The following is a 24,225-nucleotide window of genomic DNA, read 5'->3' as shown; positions in this document are numbered from 1 at the left end:
CCGTGAAATCTACTATTTTACCGGAAAAAATCAGTGAAACAAACAATTTTACTGTAACTCTGTGAAATACTAACGATCAGTTCGGTAACAGCATTATTTTCACCGAACTTCTGTGAAATCGTGTGACAGTTGCTCTGGCAGGCATGAGATTTCTTTTTTTTCTTCTGTTTTTGCACACCACAAACAAGCATTGAAAGCTGGCTTAGTGGTAGCAAGCCTGCTTCCTAATCGGTAGGTCGGGAGTTCGATCCCCGGTCCGAACCGTTTTCTTGTTTTTCTTTATGATTTTGTTCAAAGATTTTACAGATTGTTCGGTGATTTTTCACCGAAGCTTCAACTGTTGAGATTACGGTGAAATTTCACCGTAATCCGTAATTTTTTTAAAGTGTGTATCATCATCATTTACTAGAATACTGGGAAAATTGCTTTGAAAATAAGCAGTTTTTTTTCTAAACATATTTGCCTTACAAAATTCAATAGTTTAGCTTAGTTTGCTCTAAATATCTTCATTCAAAAATTATTTCTATGTGGAATCGTTTTCATATTTATCACGAAAATTCACCAAATTGTTGACTATTTTTTTTCGTTCAGTACTGTAGGTACCCCTCTGAAGACAATTATTATTAGAAGATACCCATCAAGGAGAACATTCTTTGATAATTAAAAAGGTGAAGTTTTAATTTTTCAAATTTTATTTTTATCCATAAAAATAATGTTTTACATTATGTCTTGTTTTTCGAATACATAGAAAACATATGCATATGTGTTTTATGTATTATACTCTTTGTGATCATTTCTCGCGTTGATCTCGTATGGAAGTTCGTTCGTTTGATGTGTACTTAATAGTAAAAATTAAATTATGTTTCTTTTTACTAACTTTCGTTCTCTCATTTTTTTAAATGATAATATTTGACTTTTACTCGGTTTTTCGCAATGTTATTATTTTTGTTGTATCAAGTGTCTTTCTTCTGGAAGTTACAATTAATGCTTGATGATAAATGGTTAGTAAGCTACGAATCTATAAATAAATAGCTTGGAATAGTGAAATAAAAGAAGTCTCTGTTGTTTAATTCTGTTTTATGTAATCTACAAGTACGGTCAGTTAGATTAGTTTCATGTAAATTACTAATATTGAATTCGATTCTTTTCTATTTATCTCTTATTGCATTCGATTTGTAACTATTATGAATATACTTCTGCAGTTCTAAAATAAATTACAAAGCAGAGTGGGAAACATTTTTAGCTAGTGTTGTTTAACTGCACTGAGAGGTTCTAAATGTAGGGTGTTATTGAATAAAAAAAATAAATTATGATAAATGCTTAAAATTGAGCTAAGAGAGAGAGATTTTTCGCTTCTGGTCCGTATTTTTGTGTGCATGGAGCTCAAATAAACCAAAATGTTCGCGTTTGTTTGAACTCTGAGCTACAGGTGCCTTTAGCAAAAAATCGCCAATTCTCTATGCTTAGTACTCGGGAGAAAAGGACAAAAGGGTATAAATCGATTGTGCTAAAAAGATAATTTTGTTAGAGTTCGATTTTTCCCTCAATCAAGACAAATTAGTTAAACCTAATTCACACTCACACAACAACAAATTCAAACACACAATTATATCTCGCTAACTCGTTTTTTTGCTAGAATACTATATCGGTTTAAAACACTCCACTCTCAATCATTCGTTCCATGCGAATTTCATTTATATACTCCAGTCGTCCTATTCTCCCTTTTGGGAATGTAAAACATAAGGTTTAGTTGGATAATTGAATTATTAGTAGATCTTCAAGAAGTGCCGTCTACATAGAGTACTGATTCCTGCATTTTATGTTGGAGAGTTACCGAAGAGGTGCAAAAGTTAGCGTTTAAGGAAAACTGAAGGCGCGCGGATGTGAGAGTTTCGAATACTGGTCTAGTACTATCCATCTTCCAATATCGTCTCTCATACAACAATACTAGTTGTCAAAACATTTTTCCGTAGCAGATGGAGTTCTAGGAAGAACATTACATAATTAAGTGAACCATTGAATGGCATGTCCGTTGCTCGACTTTCTTCCATGCAGCTCTACTAGAGCTGGATAAGGAAAAAACATATGCTAATCCTAAAACAAGTGGATGTGCTCTAAGGAATCTAGAAATATGTGATGATGTTTTTGTGCAATGAAGTGTTTCGACATGAAGGGCATTAATCTGCAGTTTATGGGGATGTAGGAATAGATCAGCCTTATGTGGTATATGTGTTGTATGTATAGCAGGAGGAAAAAGATGTCTTAGAAGTGCCTTCCGGCGTAGCCACTGTCGTAAAGTTTGCACATGGAATCCCCTCGGCTGGCAACCATTGCGGGGCTGGGCATAACTGACGATCCCATCGATGCACTCTCGAACTGACGTTGCTTCCTGCGACGCTGCCACATAAAGGTCCAAATGGCAATAATGGCAAGTTGTCCCAAAAGGAAAACGGCTCCGGCAACAATGAGACCTATATTAACATGAGACATGATTAATAATGACGAAAACATTGCACGCGTAATAATTAGCTTACCAAGTCCATTAACGCAAATTCCTTGAGAATCGGATGAGGCAACGAACACTGTTTCACTGTTGCTGATTTTAGGTTTAGCTTGTTGTTGTTTTTCAAACCCAAATTTATCAGTAATCTGGATAGATTGGACAAGCAGCATGTCATCTTGAGGAGCCTGATGAGTAGTTTCGCGACGTTCGCGACGGAAGCTATGTTCTTCTGTGGTGGCGTTGATGGAGCGACGTTTGCGTCCGTAGGATACAATTGAGCGCAGTTCTCCGGCAGCAAAGTCGTCTTGGTCGCATTGTACAGGTTCACATGTTGGCATACATGGGGTGACTAAAGCACGGAACTGAACCATTTCCGAGGATGGGAACTTGAATGCATCGAAATGAGATAACAAGATCTTTCCAGAGTTTGCACTCTTGTAGATTGGTCCCATAATGAAATGATCGGTCGGGCATCCACGGGCATCAATAAGAGTGATTTCGCTGCTATCAACTCCATCCATAGCAACCAGTTCGCGGACAAAGATTTCATATGGCGATTGTGGGTCCAAAATTTCGAATCGCAGAGCAAGGGGATCTCCGACTTCGGCTGTGCGCATCATGTCAGATCCATCGCGAGAAGTGATCTTCATAACAACGTTAGGTGAATCGACAACCACTTCTTCGGACAATGCTGGCTCAATATCTCCGGTGACATCCAGATCCACATCATTGGAAACTGTCTTGTTGGTAAGATCGTATTGGCAAGTAACGGCAAGTCCCAAATCGGAAGATGTGACGATGGTATCATGATGCTGAATAACGACGTCATTGAGGTAGCGACCAAGACCGTTTTGGCGAACGTTACAGTCAATGTCCTGATAAGCCATGCGCAACTCAAATTCAAGCGAGTTTTTGACATCGACAGAGCAGGAGTTGGGAGCACCCTTGGCGTACACTTTTCCGTCAAATAATTTGGAAGTTCGGATTTTGGCAATCATATCTCCTGCGCGGCATTCGATCGAAACATTGTAGCACGAGGAAAGTTCATAGGTGGCAGCTTCTGGCACATCTAGGTAAGGATCCTGAATGTCGGCAAGTGTGGCACGGCTGTGGTGAGACAGACGGCAGACCATATCTCCGGTATCTCCGTAGTCGTACGAGTGGCAACGATATGGTGAGCTCAGGCATAGTTCACGGCATTCATCAACGCTGGCAACGTCCTGGTAAACGGAATCAACTGTCTTTAGGATACGACCGGACATACGTTTGAATTCGCACAGTTTTGTTGGCTCCTCGGCACAGTTGTTTTCCAGGTAGTCAGATGTCTCAGCAACTTGGAATGCACTGGATCCGGCTAGCGTTATGCGGTCCATATCGGACAATTCACAAGTCATGGTAGACTGGTAAAAGTTGGCAGACCTGCGAAAAATAAGAGAAAACAATACATGGTTAATTAGAGTGGCTTAGTGTGATGTCCAATGTGCAGCATGTAACAGCATGCTTGGTGGCTCGTGTCCAGAGATGCTGGCCTTCCGATAGCTAACAATGAATCATAAAAATTGCAACAAATTGTACTTCCGCGTCGGTCACCGTGTGTTGCTTTGTGGCGGTCATGGATTTTGTTTTTTTTTTGTCTCCCAACTACAGCACTAGGGTAAAAGCACCGATTTTGGCCAGCCTAAGAGAAAATGTCAATAAAAACTGAATGGGAAGCCGTATTTTTACAACAAATATGTCAAATGCAAGCTTTCAATCCATATTATATGTGTAAAATATCAAAACTGAGCCAAAACCATTTTTTCGCTTTGATAATCCCGTTGGTCAATATAGGCCAACGGAACCAGTTTCGGCCAGAGATTTAACTTCCGTTCCTAAATTGGCCAATTGCATTGATTTCTCATGAGAGTGGCCAAATTAGGAGTGCCCTGGCCAAATTAGGTGTATGGGAGCTAAAATTATAAGGAAAATTTATTGTTTTTCTTATGTTTTGAATCAATTTGGACAAGTAAATGAATGTAGCTCTATCATATGAATGTGACCTACTGCACACAAAAGGTTTCATGTTGATTGGCTATGTAAAACGGTGTATAATCCACTATGGCTACAACTGGCGTATGGCCAAAACCGGTGCTTCTACCCTAACTGGTGGTGACAGTAGTGACCAATATCGATAGCAATCTTCAACCAGCGCTTATGCGAATCAGGCAGAAAGACAGGGAAAAGGGTCAACTCTTCCTAATACAATATTTCGTATCACACATGGCGCTGTTGAATGTATGTTATTCAAATCCCGCAGATTGGATCTACTTGTCGCTTTTTCAGCTTAGATTTTCATTGTGTTGCTATTATTTCTTAGGTTAGTTTGACAAAAAAGTAGGACAATAAGTCCTCCAATTGCATTTGATGAATTAGGCATGATGAAACCTTTGCTACAAAGTCATGATCGTCGGATTCGAAGATTTAAGGGCAATGATTACTTATCAAAATCTTTCTATTCTTCAACAGGAGTATTATGCACAACGCGTATATTGGTTGCTTTGTTTTATTGAACATTCAAATCTAACTAATATTTGGCCTTTTAGTATTCGCAAATTAGAGGCTCCGTTTGTAATTGAAAATAACAAGAAATTTATTCGAACGACAAAATTGAACCTATATGTTACATGTTACTTTGTAACATGCATACATTTGATAGAATAAATAACTAGATGCTTATTTTACTGCAACATAATAGCATTCATCGTTACAAACATCTGGGCTTCAAAATTGCGCATTCTACGCTTTCTTTGATGCGTATAAGGGCTATACAAAAACAAATGTGATTGTAATTTACATACCCGTACATACATACGTACGTACACACTGCTTCATATGAATTACGTTGATGTTGGAGCAAAGGTTATTTATGGCAGAACGTAATGGATATGGGACCCAAAAAGCCACAGTGGTAAACAGGTAGCTATTCAGCAAGATCAAGCTGAGGACCGTAGGTTTAAATCCCACGGGTAGACTTTCGATGACACGGAGTATCTCCGTATTTGCCACGGTACACATGATATAATGATCAATTGATAAAGAAAGCTCTCAGATAATGTGGAAGTGCTCAAGCTGAGTAGTCGGCTCTGTCACAGTTAGGTCATAACGCCAAATAGATGGGGGAGGTGTTACCGATATATCAGAGCACAAGGCGTAATATTTTTAGATATTTGGGTTTATTCTACGAGTGGCGTGAGGTGACAATTGTCGGTGTCGTATAGCGAGGTGACAATTCTCGACTCGAGTGAAGTGACTCGCCGTGCAAATCAAATACGACACCGACAATTGTCACCTCACGCCACTCGTAGAATTAACCCAATTATTGCTACTATGACATTAACTGAAAAGTATGTTAAATCAATTTTTAGAGATTTAAAAATTGTCATTTACTTGTTAAAAATAAGTAAGTACCTATATCAACAATCTTTTCATTTTCTAAATTGTTCATATTTACTCTTTCTAGGACTCTCTATATCCAAAACCCTACGGAAAAGAGTGCATACATATCATTAACATTTTCTTGTCATGTGTTCCATGGGAACATCTTCTTCTACCCTCGTCAAAAATGGAGTGACGGAAAACTAAACTGAGTGCATGCTATCGGGCGTGCCGATTAGAGCTGCCTAGATCTGACCGACCAGCAGCGGTGTGCCTGTATGTGATCCATTTTAGGCTAATAAGAGAACCAAATCGCAAAAAGATATTTTGCTATTGAGTCCAACGTTAGTCGTCTGATCCGACCTTGCGGGATGATTGGGGTTGGTAATTGGAATATTTTTACCCCATTCCTTTTATTGAAACAGCGATAGCGATGACTGTAGCGTGTACCGCTAGATAGCAGAGGAGACCTGGGTCTTAGCTGTTCTTGATAGCTATCTGTTAGTCTCTGGAGCCCAAGCCCATCTTTATCATTAGCTAACAAGATGGAACGGGAAAATGTGAGTAAACATACCATGACCCGACCTTTGAGACCGCTTGAATTCCTATTGTACTAGCGGAGATGGGCGTATCGTGATGCCAGCGATGAATGCCCATATGTGTTCCATCGACGGTGGTGGCGCAGCAGCAATTATGTGTTGCAACACGAACAGAGCCGCTTGGCGGGCGACTTTTCTGAATTTTGATTATAAATAGGATTCAGAGAGATATTTTTTAACTCATCCATTGGTTCTAGCTTTGCCTAAACTTCTTTCAAATAATATATAATAAAATAATATAAAATAAAAATAAAATAATATAATAAATATAATAATAATTGAGTATATATTATTCAATATAAAAATCGGATGAAAAAATGCTTGTTTAAATTTTGTTTTAATCGATTAAAGTATTTCAAAGATGTATAAAAAATGGCATACTGAATCATTCCGATTGTTTACAACAAGTTTGATAATTTTTTAATTGTCATTTAACTGTTTGCGTCTACTTTTGATTTTTACGATTAGTTTCAAATGAATGTAAAATATAATTATTAGATAATTGATTGATCATCTTCCTGCTAGGGGCCTCAAAACGCACTAAATTGTTTACCTCATCCGGCATAATAGGGCAACTGAATTGCACTTAATTGAACATTTCCAATAATAAAGAATTGCAAATAATACCAGGATCATTGTTATCTTCAAACGATGGTTCGCTTGTTTTGCGGAGCAAGTCAAGGAAATGATGCAATCACTGCATGTTCCCGCCGACGCAGAACAAACTACATGAGGGGATCTTATGCAATTTCTGAAGAGCATAATGCGCTGCAGGTCGCGTTAGTTCACAAGTTCATGACCTTGCTGTGAGTAAGTGTTTACAATGCATCCGTCCGGCTCTCTATGTGGGTGGCCAGTGGTGCTTTATTTATGAGATTTGCAAAGGATAGCACTTGAATGAATCGTAGCTTTTGATTTGAGATTGTGCACCTCTTATGCTGGGGCTCTGAATAGCGTGGTGTATACAATTTACGGTTTAACGCAAAGCTTAACGAACTTGGAAAAAAAATTTAGTTAAGAGGTAATCAAAGCTATGTTCAAGTGTGTTACATTCGACATAACAAGCAAGACCAAACTATGCATGCTGTTTATGATTCAATATGTTTGAATTCTGAGCAAAATTTATGATTTAAGCAAATGTCATCGTGTCAGACGACATTCAATTGACAGTTTTTTGTGTTTTTCGATGTGCATTCTATCTTTGATGTTGTGTGGTGAATGCAGAAAAATAAAATGACTGTTGACCATGCCAACGAAACGAAGGTCGCGCAAAGGGTCGAATGTTTACAGCACTGACCAGTATACTGACAAAAATATATTTTGAAATCCGTTAAGTATTCACTGAGCAATAAGAGTTTTAGTTTTTTTTCTTTTACTCAGGCGACTCATTAACAAAATTCCGTTTTGTCTCAAATTCCGAACAGACTTATATCCCGAACTCTCGAATTTTGTATGGCGATTTGGTTGAAATCTTTCGTTGAAATATGTTATCAAATTACCAGAAAATGGCAGTTAATTGCAATTCAATTTTAGGGCCTTCTAATATATTTTACACCTCCAGAGTAATGATGAGACTCAAGCTTGAGGTTAGTAGAATTAGCTTAGATGAATTTATTTGCGAAATAATTTATTTGAATATGATTTATTCGTGTTATTCGCAATTTGAAACAAAGTGTTCGGAATATGAGACAGATTGAACACAGTGTTTGGCATTTGAATCAAAATGTTGTTCCATAACTTTGTATTAAAATAATACTAAACAAATTTCAATAATTATTTTTATCGGCACACCCAACAACTAACAGTAAGACACCCAACAGAAATCAAAATTTTTAGAAATATCAGCTAATTTATGCCCATAGATGCATTTGAAATCTCTGTTGGCCTTAGGTGTTCGAAATATGAGTCAAAACGGTAGATAGGATCACTTGTAAAATGCTCTGTGTGGACTTATGTTCACAAATTGTCACTCTTTAGAAATGAATCGTGATTCGTTCGCTCATTACCGAGAGCTGACTCTGCTGAATAATACATGAGTAGGTCACTGATAGAAATACAAAAATGTCAGTTTTTTTTATAATAAATTGTAGAGAATAGTCTAGTAGAAAATATGCTGATAATAACTGGGAGCTGGGATAATTACTGAGAGCTTTCTTTGCCGATTGATCATTTTTACTTGTATATCGTGTGGCAGATGCGAAGATATGCACTGGAAAGTCGAAAAAATTTCCCTTACAAAAAGATCCTCGATCGGTGGGTTTCGAAGCTTTGTACATTGTACAATGTATATCGTATACGATGATAGTTGCCGACTCATCAGACACACATTCACATGTTTTGGGATTCATCTACATTACCCACCGAAAGCATGAAATCGTTGCAATACTGAGTAATGCAGCACCTTCAAGATAAGCATAGATTAAAGTTTTTTGGAATCAAAATAAAAAAATCATAGTAGGGTCGATGTACCAATAGCCGCATAGCTAAAAACAAATATTCATATAAAATCGAAAATAACGCTAGCGTCATTATTCATACATCATCTGAAAGCTTTTTATCTAGGTTTTGTAGGAAAAATATGAAAACAACGAAAACTCATATGTTTGTATTCATTATCGCTTGTGCCACTATAGGAAAATATGTGCCTATAGTAGCACTATTTCTAATTCCTATAGTAGCACTAGCACCACAGTTGGCAAAATACAAATGAGAACCGTATTTTTACAAAACTTTTCTATTTTTCCTTAAAAGTGTGGATCAAACACTTTCGCTTGACGTAAAGAAAGTTCTTAATTTATCAATAGTTTCGTTAAATAAAAAATAGTTACTTTAAGCAGTGCTACTATAGGAACAATAGGTTTACTATAGGCGCAAGGGAGCTCAAATTTTAAGCAAAACTAATTATTTCGATCATTTTTTGAACAAAATCATGCTGTGCATCAATGGTACTTAGACAAATATCTTCTGACCTTCATGTCAAAAAATATTTTGAAACGATTTATACCAAAACGGCCGTAAAAAGCCACTAGTGCGACTATAGAGGACTGTCTACTAAGGGAACACCGACCATAGTAATCAAAAGATAATCCCAGAAATATTGATCTGAAACCTCAAAATTACGAAATAACATTAATTTCAGGTGGTGCCAAACTTTTTACGTGTTACAGTACCCGATTCCATACTTATGGTGGGTAGTGTATGCTTTGATCGAAAAGTGTCGTATGATTCCCACGCTTCTCTATGGATAGTAATAATGATGCGCCCACGCACTACACGACGCGTAGAAAGATTCCAATGGATGCGATTCAATTTGGGTCAGTCGTCATCGTCCTCCGTAGGTGACTTCATGCCGCCTGCATCGCGATCAATGCCGGCAATCTATCATACAAACCGCCCGACGATGGTGTAAGTATTTCTATCATCTGCATCATGTGCTTATAAGCCAGTACCATGCACTACCGGTCACGTCCATTGGTAACGGTGCCTCCGTTTTTCCTTCAAAATAGATCGTCAATTAACCGCTGTCCGGAGTTGCCATTGCTGCCTCCACTCTTCATCTACTGGTACACCCGAGCAAAAGTAGTGTATGTAATTAATTTCTGTCCGTGTGTCCAACTCAAACTAAGCTGACTAGCCATCAAGTGCTCCCTCGGGAGTAAGTTTGTACGCTATTCGCAATGGGCGATAAAGAAAGTCCAATTAAAAATAATTTCCATTTATGGGGAAAAACTGAAGATCTCCCACTTTGCTTCGTCACTGCTATTTATAATTGCAATAAAAAGTATGCGATATTAAGTGACAGTGCAGTGTACAGCACTACGGTAAGGATCATGAGATTTGAACAAGTGATAATTCTCTCTTTCCTTTTGCAGAACGTCCATCAACGAATGTGTGTAAAGGTCCCATCGGAGAACGCCGCCGGTTATCGGCATTGACGTCGGCAAACCGATTTGGCCAAAGGCGCTTGAAGATGCGATTTTTGCGCTCCCACTGTTATCATAAGAGCTGTCATATTATTTGTTCTGATGATACCATCCGAGAAAGGATGGACGTCTTTTCGACGTACATGTGCGACAGCAAAACCACCATAGGGATCCTTTATTTTACGGTTGTCAACATACATTCCCCTCGTCAACGGCACTATGTTCTGACAGGCGTGTACAAATTGTACAGAGTAGAGGCGCCTCGCGGCATGGCTTCGACTTGAACCATACCGTAAACTGCTTGCGGTTACTCCTTAGGATAGTAATTAACTCTGTTTAATGCTACTCAGTTCGATCACCACGAATAGTTAGCTAGGAGCTGTTTTTTAAAACACATAATTGCTTATTTTCTGTAGTGTGCATCTTATCTTGTTAAACACCTCCAATCACATCTGATTGACTCAATTCTCTTTCCAGTTCACAGATTGGTTTCTGAACAGCCGCTCAAGCTGTCATGCGCCCCAGAGACCTTGATTACTCAATTATATTTGCTTAGATTCGCTTAGTTTTTACTGTTAGTGCTACAGATCAAATGTATGTCACTCACTAGGTTGACCAGCTTAAAGAACCAGTCAATGCAATAGAAAGCTTTTTGTTGGATTAGGAAGCAGCTGTCTTTAGTAAGTCCACTTTATTACAATTTGTGTAATAAGTGCTACGAGCCGCTACAGATTTACAACTCACAGTAGAAAGCTAAAGAGGCAATCAGTTCATTTCCTCTTATTTCGCTCGTTCCACTTGTTTGAGCTGTAACAGCTCAACGAAGATAGAGGGATGCTGTGCTGAGAAACTGCTATACTAAATACCACGCGCCTTCCTAGTAGAACCATGTGTAGATGGTGTATAAAAGCAGCAGCGGAACTACACGAAGGCTCCATTTGTTAATGAGATATAAATTTTAAATTGTTGCAAATTAATTTACCATCCGGGGCGCTGGCATGGTGGTTACCTCAAGAGGAATTGCGGTAGCTTTGCAACACATAGCAGATCGCGACGTAGATTGTTGCAGTTACTGTGAAGCAACATGTCGGTTCGCGGTCTGCCGCTTGTTTAAATCACTAAAGACTTCATTAAGAGTTGCTGCTTTGCAGAGATGGGCTCAATATTTTGTTGGGACGAATCGAAATTTTACTGAACTGAATGTCAACTTGTTTTGATAGAATGTTTCAAAAGAAATTAAAAATCGTGAACCAGTAGGTATATCGAATAGTATAGATTTTGTTGTTGTACTCGTCTTTGTATGCTAGTAGAGTCGAGGGTTAGAACGCTACCTGACCACGCATTTATTTTAAATAAGTAAATCTAAACAATAGTTCGGCTTATGATAATAAATGTAGTCGAAAGAAGTGTCAGTCTTGCTGATAATTCTTCAAACAAATTGTAGAAATGAAACAGATGAACAAAGCAATAATTTGAAAGCAAATCTAACATTGAGAAATTAATGGAAAGAGAAATCACATGTACTTTCTTTGTGAACTAAACTTCTCCCATTGCATGTTTGCTGTTTGAAATAAGTTTTCGAGAGCAATTTAAAGTGAAGCTCACAGCTCGGGTGTGCCCTTGTTCCGACAGGTGCTCGGAAATAATAAAAAAGATTCGTTCATAAATATGCGCAAACATCATCGTTAGCAAATGCTGTTTTTTGCTTTGGATTCTCTCTTACTGCAGCGCGATAAATAAAGTGCTCTGGAACTCAAGTGTCCCTCCATTGCAAACATGACATGATGCGACATAGGAGTTGAATCTCATTAAGGAAAGCTGTTGCACTGTCCGCACTGGAAGTTTGTACCAGGACAAATTGACGCCTCTCCTTAAATCAAAGTCGAGCTACAACAAAGTCGTTGGCCGTGTTTCCCAGACCCGTTCGCTATTGAGACGGGGTCTGTCGGATGAGGCGACGGTCGGTATTATCATAACATTAACATTGTATGTTAATTTTGCAATTCCAGCAGCACTAAATTTTCCGGTTCAAATGTTCGGCCGCGTTGTCTGATTCCTTTTTCCTGGAACTGAATCACAAATGCTAATCAGGAGTTTCCCTACCTATTGGACCCAGTCAGTCTGACAAATTAAATCTTCTTTTTATAGATGGAAATGAAAAGAGCGCGAGACTCCTATATGAATGGAACAGAGCGCAGACGGGGGAGTGCGCAATTCTCCGTAAAATTGAGCACCCATTGATAGAATGTTAATTTTATTGATTAGTCCATACGTGAGCGCAAACTTCTGGAAGAGAAATCTATCGTTTCCCCCTTTCTTTCTTGCCGAGAGCACTTGCACATATGGCTTAAGCTAATAAATTAGATTAAACCTGCATGTGTCTGTCGGCGCAGTAGAAAAAGGTGCTGATTTTCTCTCGTTGGAACTAGTTGGCCCGCAAATGGCATCGAAAAGGCGACGCTAGAAGATAAGTTTCAGATAAATTTACACAAGTTTGGTAGAACCACATCTGCGGTTAGAATGAGCTTCGCGAATCGTTCAAGATACGCTTCAATGCCATTTTTGAGGAATGTTGTGGGTGAGCGAAGGAAGCAAGAAACGCGAAGTGGTTTGGACTAGACTAGATGATCTGATCTGGACTACGGAAGAACCCCGAGAAAGGTAATTTAAATTGATTGCTTAAATAAATATTTAACAAGTGAATCAGCTTGTGCGCTTCTCTATGCACGGGAGGAAGGTAAGCAGATATCGCCGTTTACAGTTACGGTGGTATGCTTGTGCAGGTCTCCACTTAGAAGGATCGTATCAAGAGCCGGAATCGCCTGTGCATCTTTCGTGCCGGGAATAGCGATTTTGTGAAGTCTGACTACGATAGAAAGATACCATAGAAATCGACCGCAGATGTGGGTTCACATCGAAGCTTTCAAGTCTTGCAGCTTTTGAAATTGAGTAAATGAGCTCAATTTCAGAAACCAGTTCAATTGATTAGGCGAGGTTTTCGGCGAGGGGAGCATTCTCTCTAAATGGTATCATGTACTAGAATAGCTTGGCGTCTGCTGGCCGTTGCAAGATAAGCCCAGTTATTTGGTAGAGAAGCGGCCTTCTGGTACCGACTAAATTAGTCAGGATTATTAGCCCTGAAACAGATCTTACATAAGATAACCTATCGGCAGTGCCAAGATTGGAATTCGAGACACAGTGGCCTCGTTCTAGTTAAGTTGATGCAGGCGAGTCGTAGCCGTTTTTCGATGACTGGAAATCGACATGGAAAACTTAATTTCTCTAGCCTAAATTATTTTCCTGTTAAAGTTATTTTTATTGTTGTGATTGGATTTAGCTTTTCTGTGCATATTAATTCTATTCATAAGCATTTATCACCGATCTGTTGTAATAATGTTCAATTGCGAATTGGATAATAAAACCATAATAATTGAATAATTTGTTTGAAAAACCATGGGAGTTTTTTGGTCGAAATTTTTTTTTATTATGAAATAAACTCTCGTGGAAAAAATATATTAATTTGTTGCAAAATTTATGAATTTTTTTATCTTTAGCTTCTCATACTCCGATTACTCGATTTTACTTGAGATATTTCTTGAGTCCTTCAGTGTTCTAGAAGCAGTTACATTGTTATTAATCCTCAGCATAATATTGCAAAGAGCCTGGTATTGATGTTACTTATACGTGCCTAGCATGTGTTGGATATACATTTAATTCTTCAGAAAGAAGTTCGCTTTACAAAATAAAAACCAGATATTCAGTTGAAATCTAAATCAGGTTGCCTTTTGCGTTCATGGCTCCTCTCGTGGCGTAGTTCGTAACACGCTTGTCTAGTGAATTGAAAGTCGTGACTACATTTCTCACCGAGAATCGGTGTAACTTTTTCGCAAAATTTCACTTTATTTAGTCCATTAAATCAAATTGAAAAGCATATGTAATGTCTAGATTTTTGGTAACAATACAGTACTTGATTTGCAGATTTAAGTGTTTTTTTTACCTGGAGAGAAACATAAATATAAGAACTGGACCTAAAGTGTGTTATGGGGTAAATTGAAGGACTTCAAGCGATATTTTTGTAGATATTCAGGTGGAAATTGTGCCGAAATTTCCGGTGGATTATATCATTTCTCTTGGGTGATATGTGGAAAAAATATTGGAAGTTTTTCTGAGAGAATTGAGAAGTTCAGTGGTATCCAGATCTTTACATATTCTGGCTCTATGTTAAAAATTGAATCAGAACCCAAAGTTTTAAAATTTTCCGTGCCCCAAAACTGTTTTTGGAACATGTTTGAAATTAATATGGAAATCACTTTTTTTTTCGTTTAATCATTCTTGGCAAATTTCTTCTACGGAACGAGCTGTCATTATTTGAATTAAAATGTTTTTGAGACTGTAAATCGTTGAATACAGTTGTCTTCAGAATAGTCAGATCAGATTAATAATAGTAGCTTTAATAATTTAAATATATTCTGTACTTTGAGTATTAAAATTTTCTTTATCCATGGCTTTTAATAATTTCTACCCAAGCTACAAATGTTTAAATAAGCCATTATAAATTAAGATATTGAAGAGCAATAATATTAGGTTATATTTAGGAAAATGGACGAGAACAGCTTTCCCGGGAAGATTTTTACTAGATTCAGTCAATTTGTTTGCTTCGCAGATGATATGGACATTGTCGGCTGAATATTTGAAAAAGTGGCAGACCTGTATACCCGCTTGAACCGCGAGGCAGCGAAAGTTGGACTGGTGGTGAATGCGGCCTAGACAAATTACATGCTAGGGTGCTTAGGACAATCTTTGGCGGTGTGTGGCGGCGATGGATGAACCACGAGCTCGCCCAACTCTACGGTGAACCCAGTATCCAGAAGGTGGCCAAAGCTAGAAGGATACGATGAGCAGGGCATGCTGCAAGAATGCCGGACAGCAACCCTGCAAAGATGTGTTCACTTCGGATCCAGTTGGTACAAGAAGGCGTGGAGCGCAGCGAGTTAGGTGGGCGGATCAAGTGCGCATCGATTAGGCGAGCGTGGGGCAGAACCGAGGATGGAAAAATACGGCCACGAACCGAGTATTGTGGCGTGAAATTGTTGATTCAGTGTTATCTGTTTAGATGTTAACTAAATAAATGAAATTAATTCCGGAAAATGTGCTCATTTGATCAAGAAACAATAAATATAACTTTTTTTATCACTGAACAACTCAATTGTTAGAGGAAAACCAAGATGTATTAAGCGGAACATTGGTATTGATTTTTGAACCTCTGAAGGAAATTTTGCAAAGAAATATTGTTTTTTAAACTTTGTCGAAAACTTCTTCAAGACGCTTAAGAAATTTACACTTAAGATTCTGTTGCATATAAATCAGAGATTCTATCAGAATCTTTATTTTAAAAAAAAATCGTGACCTACACTAGAATTTTTTCCTGACGAATTTTTTTAACTTTTAAGTAAGCATTTAACCCATTTTTCATGAATTCAATTCTTATTATTTGTTCCAATTATTCAGGATTTTGCCACGAGTACAATCATTAATCTCTTGTGAAACTCGGCCAGGCATCTCATTGAAAAATCTTTGACAAGTTCTGCCACATATTCTTCGATTTCTGCAAGGAATTGTCTATCAATTATCCCAGAAATGTTGTATGTATTAACCCTTTATAATTTACCAACAAAAAAATCTTTTGCAAAAAGTTTCTCCAATTATCTCGACATAAACACTTCAAATTGTTCTGGAGTTTCTGGAATGCGAATTTATACATGTTATAAGTAGTTCGTTTCTATCATTTTTTAGAGGAAATCCCTGCAAATATAAGGAGCCAACTAAATGATTTTTGTGAAAATCCCTAAATTGAAATGGTTCTGAGAATTCGATGGTGATTCCAAGATGGCAACTGAAATCTATTGATTCGTAACTGCTTATTATTTATTTCCTCTGGAATTTATAGACGTTCAGAACCTATTCAATAGCCACTTCTCCTTCTTGGCATTACAACCCTATTGAGACAGAACCTGCTTCTCAGCATAGTATTCTAAGTACATTTCCACAGTTGTTAGCTGAGAGCTGCATTTGCTGAATTTGTCATTTTTGAGTTCGTATTCGGTAACAGAGGTTTTCCATGCTTGTTCCGTGGCTTTTCTCCCAAAATTGTTAACCAAATTTAATCAAATTATTTTAATCTTTCAAGTGTTGTTCCAAAATGATAAGGGTTAACGAATGTTTCCATCTGCTGTGATCTATCGTATTTTCAATTTGACATGATGTTTGGCTCTAGTATCTGTAGGTAAAACACACTTTATTGTTATACATATATCTACAGCCATTTTTTCTGAAATCCTTGTCGTTCTTAAATCACTCTTCGTCACTAAACTCAATATTTTTTTGTTTCGTGGCCGCCTCCAGCCTCATAGTTGTATTCCAATCCAATCGGCACGACTCCATCCGTGGCTACCGATGCTGAAGGCAAATAAGTTTTAGCAAACAGCAGCGAAACCAGCACCGGTAGCCGTTGATGAGTTTTGATTTGTTCTACTTGTTCCACAAATAGCTAAACCACTACGGTAATAGTTGGGTGCTGTTATGTGTTTATGGAACTCTTAACTGCGCACGACGATAGCAAGGTAAACGGATGACTTGTTGAAAGTCGCAACTGTGTAATGGGACTCTTCGGTTCAGAGCAAACAGTGGGGAAGCCTTTGGTCAATAGCTTTGAAATTTATTGTACTGTTCTGCGCAAGCTTTAACGATTGGTATTTGTATTGAAAGTGGGAAGGTAATAGAGTTGACAGTTGATTACGGAAAAAGGTGCATATCGTAAAAGTGTGCTAGCACTATTTTCTTGGAAGCAACCTTTTAAGCTCAGTGCACTTGTTTTTAAACATTCGCGCTATAAGGTGACTGCTGAAATTTGGGCATAGGTTCCTTTCACGAAGAATTCAAATAGGGTAAAAGCCCCGGTTTTGGCCAGCCTAAGAGAAAATGTAAATAAAAATTATATTGGAAGCCGTATTTATATAACAAATAAGTCAAATGCAAGCTTTCAATCCACATTATGTGTGCAAAATATCAAAGCTGAGATATTTCCATTTTTTCGCTTTGAAAATCCCGTTGGTCAATATAGGCCAACGGAACCAGTTTCGGCCAGAGATTTAACTTCGGTTCCTTAATTGGCCAATTGCATTGATTTCTAATGAGAGTGGCCAAATTAGGAGTGCCCTGGCCAAATTAGGTGTATGGGGGTTAAAATTATAAGGAAAATGAATTCTTTTTCTTATGTTTTGAATCAATTTGGACGAGTAAATGAATGTAGCTCTATCATGTGAATGTGATCTACTGAACACAAAAGGTTTCATGCTGATTGGCTTTGTAAAACGGTGTATAATCCCCTATGGCTACAACTGACGTATGGCTAAAACCGGTGCTTCTACCCTACATTTGTGCGCATTAGTTTGGAAAAATATGTGGTTTAATCATTAACGAGCCAAAACTATGAAATATTTTGTTAGAAAAAGTGTTAACTTTGTAACAAAATTTGTTACAATTCTGTTGGAATTTACTGGATACCCTCATAAATTCAACAAATACGTGATAAAATCAAGACATTTCTGATAAAATTATAGAAACATACAATTTATTTCAAAATCTGAATTTTTACACAAAACAAATGTCCAAAGCAAATCCTCTACCATTGACCAAGTGACATTTTCTAAGAAAAAAAAGGCGCAAACCACCTTTCCGCGATGTTCACCATTCACGTGCGCACTACATAAATGTTCTTTTCGGTAAACACTGACACTGCATTACAGTGAGTTTGAATAGACTACGGTACGGATGTGGGGCCTTCCTTAACCTAGTAATAACGTCCGCGGCTACAAAGCAAACCCATGTTGAAGGTGTCTGGGTTCGATTCCCGGTTGATCCAGGACCTTTTCCTAATGAAAATTTCTTTGACTTTCTTGAGCAAGATCATCGTACCTGCTACATAATATACAAATGCGGAAATGACAAATTGGCACAACACTAAGCTCAGAAGCAGGCTCTGAACCAATGGGGACGTAATGCCAAGAAAAAGAACACGAATGTGGTACGCGGCAGTTCTATTCAGAGTGCTGTAATGTGCTGCCGTATGTTCTCGAGGTTGGCTATTCGTGAACTCGAAGGAGACCAGAACGACACAATCCGCGCGCATGTAGATCCATTACGGAACAACTTTAAACACCGTTCTGTTCGTCCAATGGCTTGGTTTGTCGTTCGCGTCATTGTCGGTAAAGACGAAAGGAGGGAAGCTGGCGGTCGGACAGTGCTCCTCATTGATGGTTGCAATATCCGATGTTGTTAATGCAAACGGTTGAGTTGTTTGGGTTGTAATCATAACAATAAATTCACTGCATGTTACATATTCGTTGTCGTTTAGCAACGTGAAGTCCGGATGTGGTTCTTTGTTCTATTTCGTCTCCTTCTTTGACTTTCTAGTCTGGTTTACTAGTTCTGGGATATTCTCGGATGGAAAGGAAGGTAGCGCCAGAGCGCAAGGAGGACCACAAACTGCTCCCCAACATGTTCATTGGAAAGATTTACTTTTATTTTCAAAGGAAATTTCGTTTTTCGTGTTTGCGGTTAGATGGCTGGACAAGGAAAGTGCTTTTTTGTACTTCTGGGGGAGTCTTGACGACATTTTCCAGAAGTCATGCAGTTGCTATAAAAGAGTCGTTTACATTCAGGTACGAGTGAATTGGATGGGTGCAGTGATCCGGGAGGAAAAAAATGTAATGTTGATGAAGAAAAGACTTAAATAAATCGAGGAACTCTTAAAAACTTCTTGTACACGATCGATAATGACAAGCAAAATGTGTCGACACATGATTTTTCGAATTCATCTTCGACTAAAATGATGTTAAAACATAAACAAATACACTAAGAGAACAACTATTTAGCACGTCATGTAAAACTTAAGTATTTTGCAGTCCACCACCCTTTCTCCTTCGTACAGTAGATCTCAATGAACCAAGTTGTGGTTATGTGTTAGCATCGAACGAAAAATCTTCTACATTGCATTAGAAACTGCTCATAAATTGCTGTAGGCGTAAAGTGGTTGACAACGTCTAACAGGAAACCTGACTGTAATGATCTTTGAAACAAAGATGTCACATTTCAATGCATGAAAAATTCCGCGAAAGATTATGCAATATTTTTATGACGGATGAACATGAACCAATTGGGTTTATTTTTGAGCATCTCGAACCATTTCTTGCCAACGACTTTGTTCGACTTTTTTAACGCTAAAAACATTTTTATATAAAGTGCCTGAACAACAATGTTAATTTTTCAAAACCAGTTGCAAAAAATGGTTATTTTTCAATAGTGAATTCATTGTTTATCAACTATTTGGACAGATAGTTGACGCTTTGATTGATCCGAGTATGGAGTATGGAATCATATTCTTCTAGCTACTGTATACTGATTCGGTTTGTCGCAAGTTCTTCGAAAATCAATGGAGCTATCATGGGAAAGAGAGGGTTATGCAAAACTTCAACTACTGTTCAATAAGTAACACAGGAGTAGTTTTTCAGTTAAGTTGTCAGTGTTAAGCACTTTCACAGTTATTTACTGAGGGCTTTCTTTGTCACATTTTTCATTTTATTATTCATTCGTTTATCGTGGCAGTTACGAGAATATTTAAAAATTCTCTATTTTAATTTGATGGTTTTCTAATTTGTTTTTTCAAGCAAAATGGTCTCTAAAGTTACTTCATTAGTTTTTCTACCACAGGTTATTCCTGACTTTTTGCTCCAGTTCCGCGAGAAAAAGTTGCAGCAATCCTTCGAGTGATTTTACCAGATTTTTTTCAGGAATAGTTCCAAATACTGCTCCAGGAATCACTCCATAAATTCCTCTAGATTTATGGATTAAGGATTTTCTAGAGCATATTATGGAGCAATTTCTATAATAATCCTTTGAAAAATCGCTGGAGGAATTTCTGGACGGATTCCTGAAAGATTTGTTGAAGGACTCTTTCAGGAAAGATTTGATGAAGGACTCTTTCAGGAATCCGTCCAGAAATTCCTCCAGCGATATTTCAAAGGATTATTATAGAAATTGCTCCATAATATGCTCTAGAAAATCCTTAATCACTGCGAAGTTACTAACCCGGAGATTTTCCACAAACTCTTCCAACGATTTCTCCAGTTGTTGCTCTAAGAAATCTTTCAAAGATTTCTTCCGAGAAAGTCCTCGAAAGTTTATTCCAGAGTTTTTTTGTTGAGGGATGCAAGAATTACTCCAGGAGTTCCTACGTCGATTGCCCTAAAGGTATTTCATACGGAAAGGGAGTTTTGACTTTTCAGTTTTCTTACTAGGGTTCATAACATGCATCGAATTCCTATCACCAATGGAATGGAGAATCGACAATAAGTTGTCCTCTTGTCATACTTGATCTCTGCAACCATATTAACAAAAAAAAAACAGGCTTTTATTTGACGATTCAGGTCCATGCAATTTATCTTTTAACCTACAAGTGGTCGCCTCGTACAGTAGGCATACGACCTGGTAGTGATGGTAGCTGCAGGCGCCACTGCTCTTATGTTACAGATGTTAAGCTTCAACTTGGAAAGGAAGTGATCACCACTTCTTGTCTTTTATCATCGTGATATTGTAAATGAGTATGGTTCATAATTTTTAATTACCGCCTTTTTACTCGATCAGCTAGGCTGGCAGGGTAGCCACAAGATAGTCTTTTTTAAGTTCTACTACAAAGCATTACTCATCAGAGATGAAGGTGGCAGATCAGAGAGAGCTGTTAAAAACATCTCCATTATTATTCATTGGTTTTTACTACTTCTGTATCTAAAATGTTCAGATGACTTTATATTTTTTAGATCTCTAGTGATGCAATGCACTTGAATAAAGAAAAGCTCTGGAAACGTAATTGGTTCCTCAGGACGGGGATAGCGGGCCACGAAGATGGCGGTAAAATCAAAAGGAATAAATATTATGACTTTGTCGCTACCGCCGTCGTGATCGTCATTGTCATTGTCATCGTCATCATTCAGCCCTTATGGATTATCCTTGGCGAGGAGATGCGGTCATTACATTACCATAATACTACGAAGATAATTATAAGACGTAAACCCATCAAGGTCTTCAATGGGTTTCTCACTTAGAGTGCAGCGGGCCTGGTGCAATTATTGTAACACTTCATGAATAGATCTCTTAGCTGGCTGACGATGTTGAAGGCTTCATTTCTTTTCCAAAGGGCTCGTCGTATTAATAACCAATCAATAGAGAGTGCTGGGGTTTCGTGACGTGATCGGTGGAACCCGGCCAAGAATTCGCAGCGAGTAATTCTTCTGCCAATCACCATCATCATCAACTACCCTGCAACAACCTTATTTTCTCGTGAACGGAGGTGCATATTGATGGTTGAAACAAAGTGTGGCTTTGCAACTGTGCACTTTATCCGTAGGATAAAAAAAATCTAACAGTGTGTGTTTGCGGATTGATATCTTTCGCTGGAAATGCGATGGAAACGTGCACGTTTATTGGGCAATTGCAGAGTAATCCAGACTTAATTCATGAAAAAATGGCCTTAAGTTAGTTTACGCTCGGAGAAAGGTGACCCGGCTGTTGGCCCTAACAATCTTTATCTCAAGGTTCTAGTTTAATCATCATTATAAATGACCGACAAAGTACCCTTGGCGTTATAAGCCCTCAACCGAGATTATGCCATCAATTTCATTGACAGCTGCTGCTTTTGGTACACACCGTGGCGAAAGTGAGATCACGAAGATTCTAAACGATCAATGTGACTGCATCTAGAAAAGAACTTCCTGTGCGTTTAATGTTGATTGCCGCAAGAAGAACTTTCTGGAAACGCTCTACTTTAAATAGCTCTTAGACTACACATCACCACAAACTAGGATGAGATTATGACATGGGTGTTAAGGTGCACAACAATTACTGACACTCTTTATAGGCCATTAAAAGTCGGAGATGTTAAGAATGAAACTTTGATCTGTGTCTTAGGTTCAAAAAAAGTATAATTTTGTATTGATTATTGTAGCTACTGTAAGATAATCATAATAAAACGAAATTAAAGGGATGAACAAAGAACAGAACAATACACGCTCGTTAGCGAAACAAAGCGAACCTGGCGCAGAAAACCTAAAATATTAGATCCTATGCGATGTTTCGTTCTTCGATTTTCAAAGAATGTGTTCTATGAATGCACCGACTCGATTTGATGCAAACGCGCACTTTTATTCGCATGGTCATATGAACCATTGCGATAGTTCAGTGATGAACGCAATGCGCAATATTATATTTCAGAATTGCCAGTCACTCAATTCACTTTCACGGTTCTGGCTACTTTGAATTCATACTATTATGTGATACAATCGATTCCAATTATGTGTCGATTTGGGTATTTAGTTAATAGTTGAAAGCATGACTTGAAGATTTGACTCAGCTTCTGTTCTCTTGGTCGACCTTGAGCACGTGTGAATTTCATTTCTAAGGCTAATCCTTGAAATCTGTTTGATCTATCGAACCCAATCGCCAGAGAATCAAATTTCAAATCAAACCATCGGAACGTTCTGCATCATTTCGTTGTCGTTGATACCACAACGCTATTTGCGGTTTAGATGGCGGCAACCGTCATGGGAAAAGACAAACCATTGGAATATTGATTATTGTCATTATTTGCTCATTCAGTCTTCTACTTGATCTTTTTCGTGACAATTTTCCATCTGAGACAAAGCCTGCTTCTTGGCTTAGTGTACTACGATCTCTCGCACAGCTATTAACAGAGAACTTTGAAGTCGAGAAAAGTTCCCATCCGAAAGATTCTCAATTGAGCCAGGATTCTCATCCAGCCGCTTTCAATATGGGCTCACTTTAAAGTTGCACGTTTACCAGCTGAACTAAGAAAGACTCACATTTGCTCACTCATTGGTTTTAATATACATTCAGCGCCTTCACGGGCGACAGAACGTGGAGTATTGCAACAAAGCAGCAGACAACATAATATTGCTTGGGGTCAACAGTGTAATCGGAAGGAGTCAATGTCACAATAGGCTGGTCGTGAAAGGTGGTAAACTTAACGGAAAACATCTCAGATTTTATATCATTAAAACGGAGAAAGCTATTTAATTTATATAACAGCTTAAATTTGTTTTTAGTGGCGAATTCGTCAAAGGCGGAAAGCCACTATAATTAAGACAATAATAACGATAATTTAATCCTAATAGTTGTTTATTTTAAAACTAGCGAATATGATTTGCTACCATAGCTTCAAACATATTCATGGGTTTATCATGCTCATTAAAAAAAACTTTAATGGATCTTCCGTCACCGAAACGAATATTAATGGTTCTCTGGCTTTAAGATGTTAAAATCTTACCAGTAAATTATTGAGCGGATTTTTCTTGTAAAGTTATCGCCAGTAATTTCGCTTGGATATGTCAATTATTATTCTGGTTCGTGAATCACAACAACTTAATAGAAATTATCTGACATGATTTTCAAAACTTTTGCTATAGCCTTCTAACTGTCACTAAATGAAGCTATATTTCATGTGCTCAGTTCGTAACGTCGCAATGACGGAGATCTCACGAGAGAAATTTTAATGTTGTTTTGCTATTAAAACGTCTAACTAATTTTGGAGATTTTCGTAAAGTAAATTTGTTTGATAAGTTAAGTGGATATCCTTTCATGATTCCAGCGATATGAATAACAATCATAACAGATAATGAGCTAAAAATTATCAAGTTTATGATTCCGTCACAAGCCG

General features: G+C 37.9%; 2 protein-coding genes across 5 annotated transcripts in view; one reads left to right on the top strand and one right to left on the bottom strand.

Moving 5' to 3' along the window:
• Positions 1 to 24,225, top strand: part of LOC5569385 (autophagy-related protein 16-1) — a 372,239-nt gene that overhangs the window by 91,228 nt on the left and 256,786 nt on the right. The window lies entirely within an intron of this gene.
• Positions 924 to 24,225, bottom strand: part of LOC5569388 — a 356,577-nt gene continuing 333,275 nt past the window's right edge. For all 3 annotated transcript variants that reach the window (XM_021853571.1, XM_021853574.1, XM_001658408.2), the window contains 2 exons: positions 2,535 to 3,922; positions 924 to 2,471 (listed from right to left, as the gene is read on the bottom strand). In XM_021853571.1, the coding sequence (XP_021709263.1) occupies positions 2,263 to 2,471; positions 2,535 to 3,922 (1,597 nt within the window). In that variant the 3' untranslated portion in view covers positions 924 to 2,262. The remainder of the gene's footprint in view (positions 2,472 to 2,534; positions 3,923 to 24,225) is intronic.

This window comes from Aedes aegypti, chromosome 1 (assembly GCF_002204515.2).
Source record: "Aedes aegypti strain LVP_AGWG chromosome 1, AaegL5.0 Primary Assembly, whole genome shotgun sequence".
Taxonomy (NCBI): Eukaryota; Metazoa; Arthropoda; class Insecta; order Diptera; family Culicidae; genus Aedes; species Aedes aegypti.
This window is presented reverse-complemented; position numbering and strand designations above follow the sequence as displayed.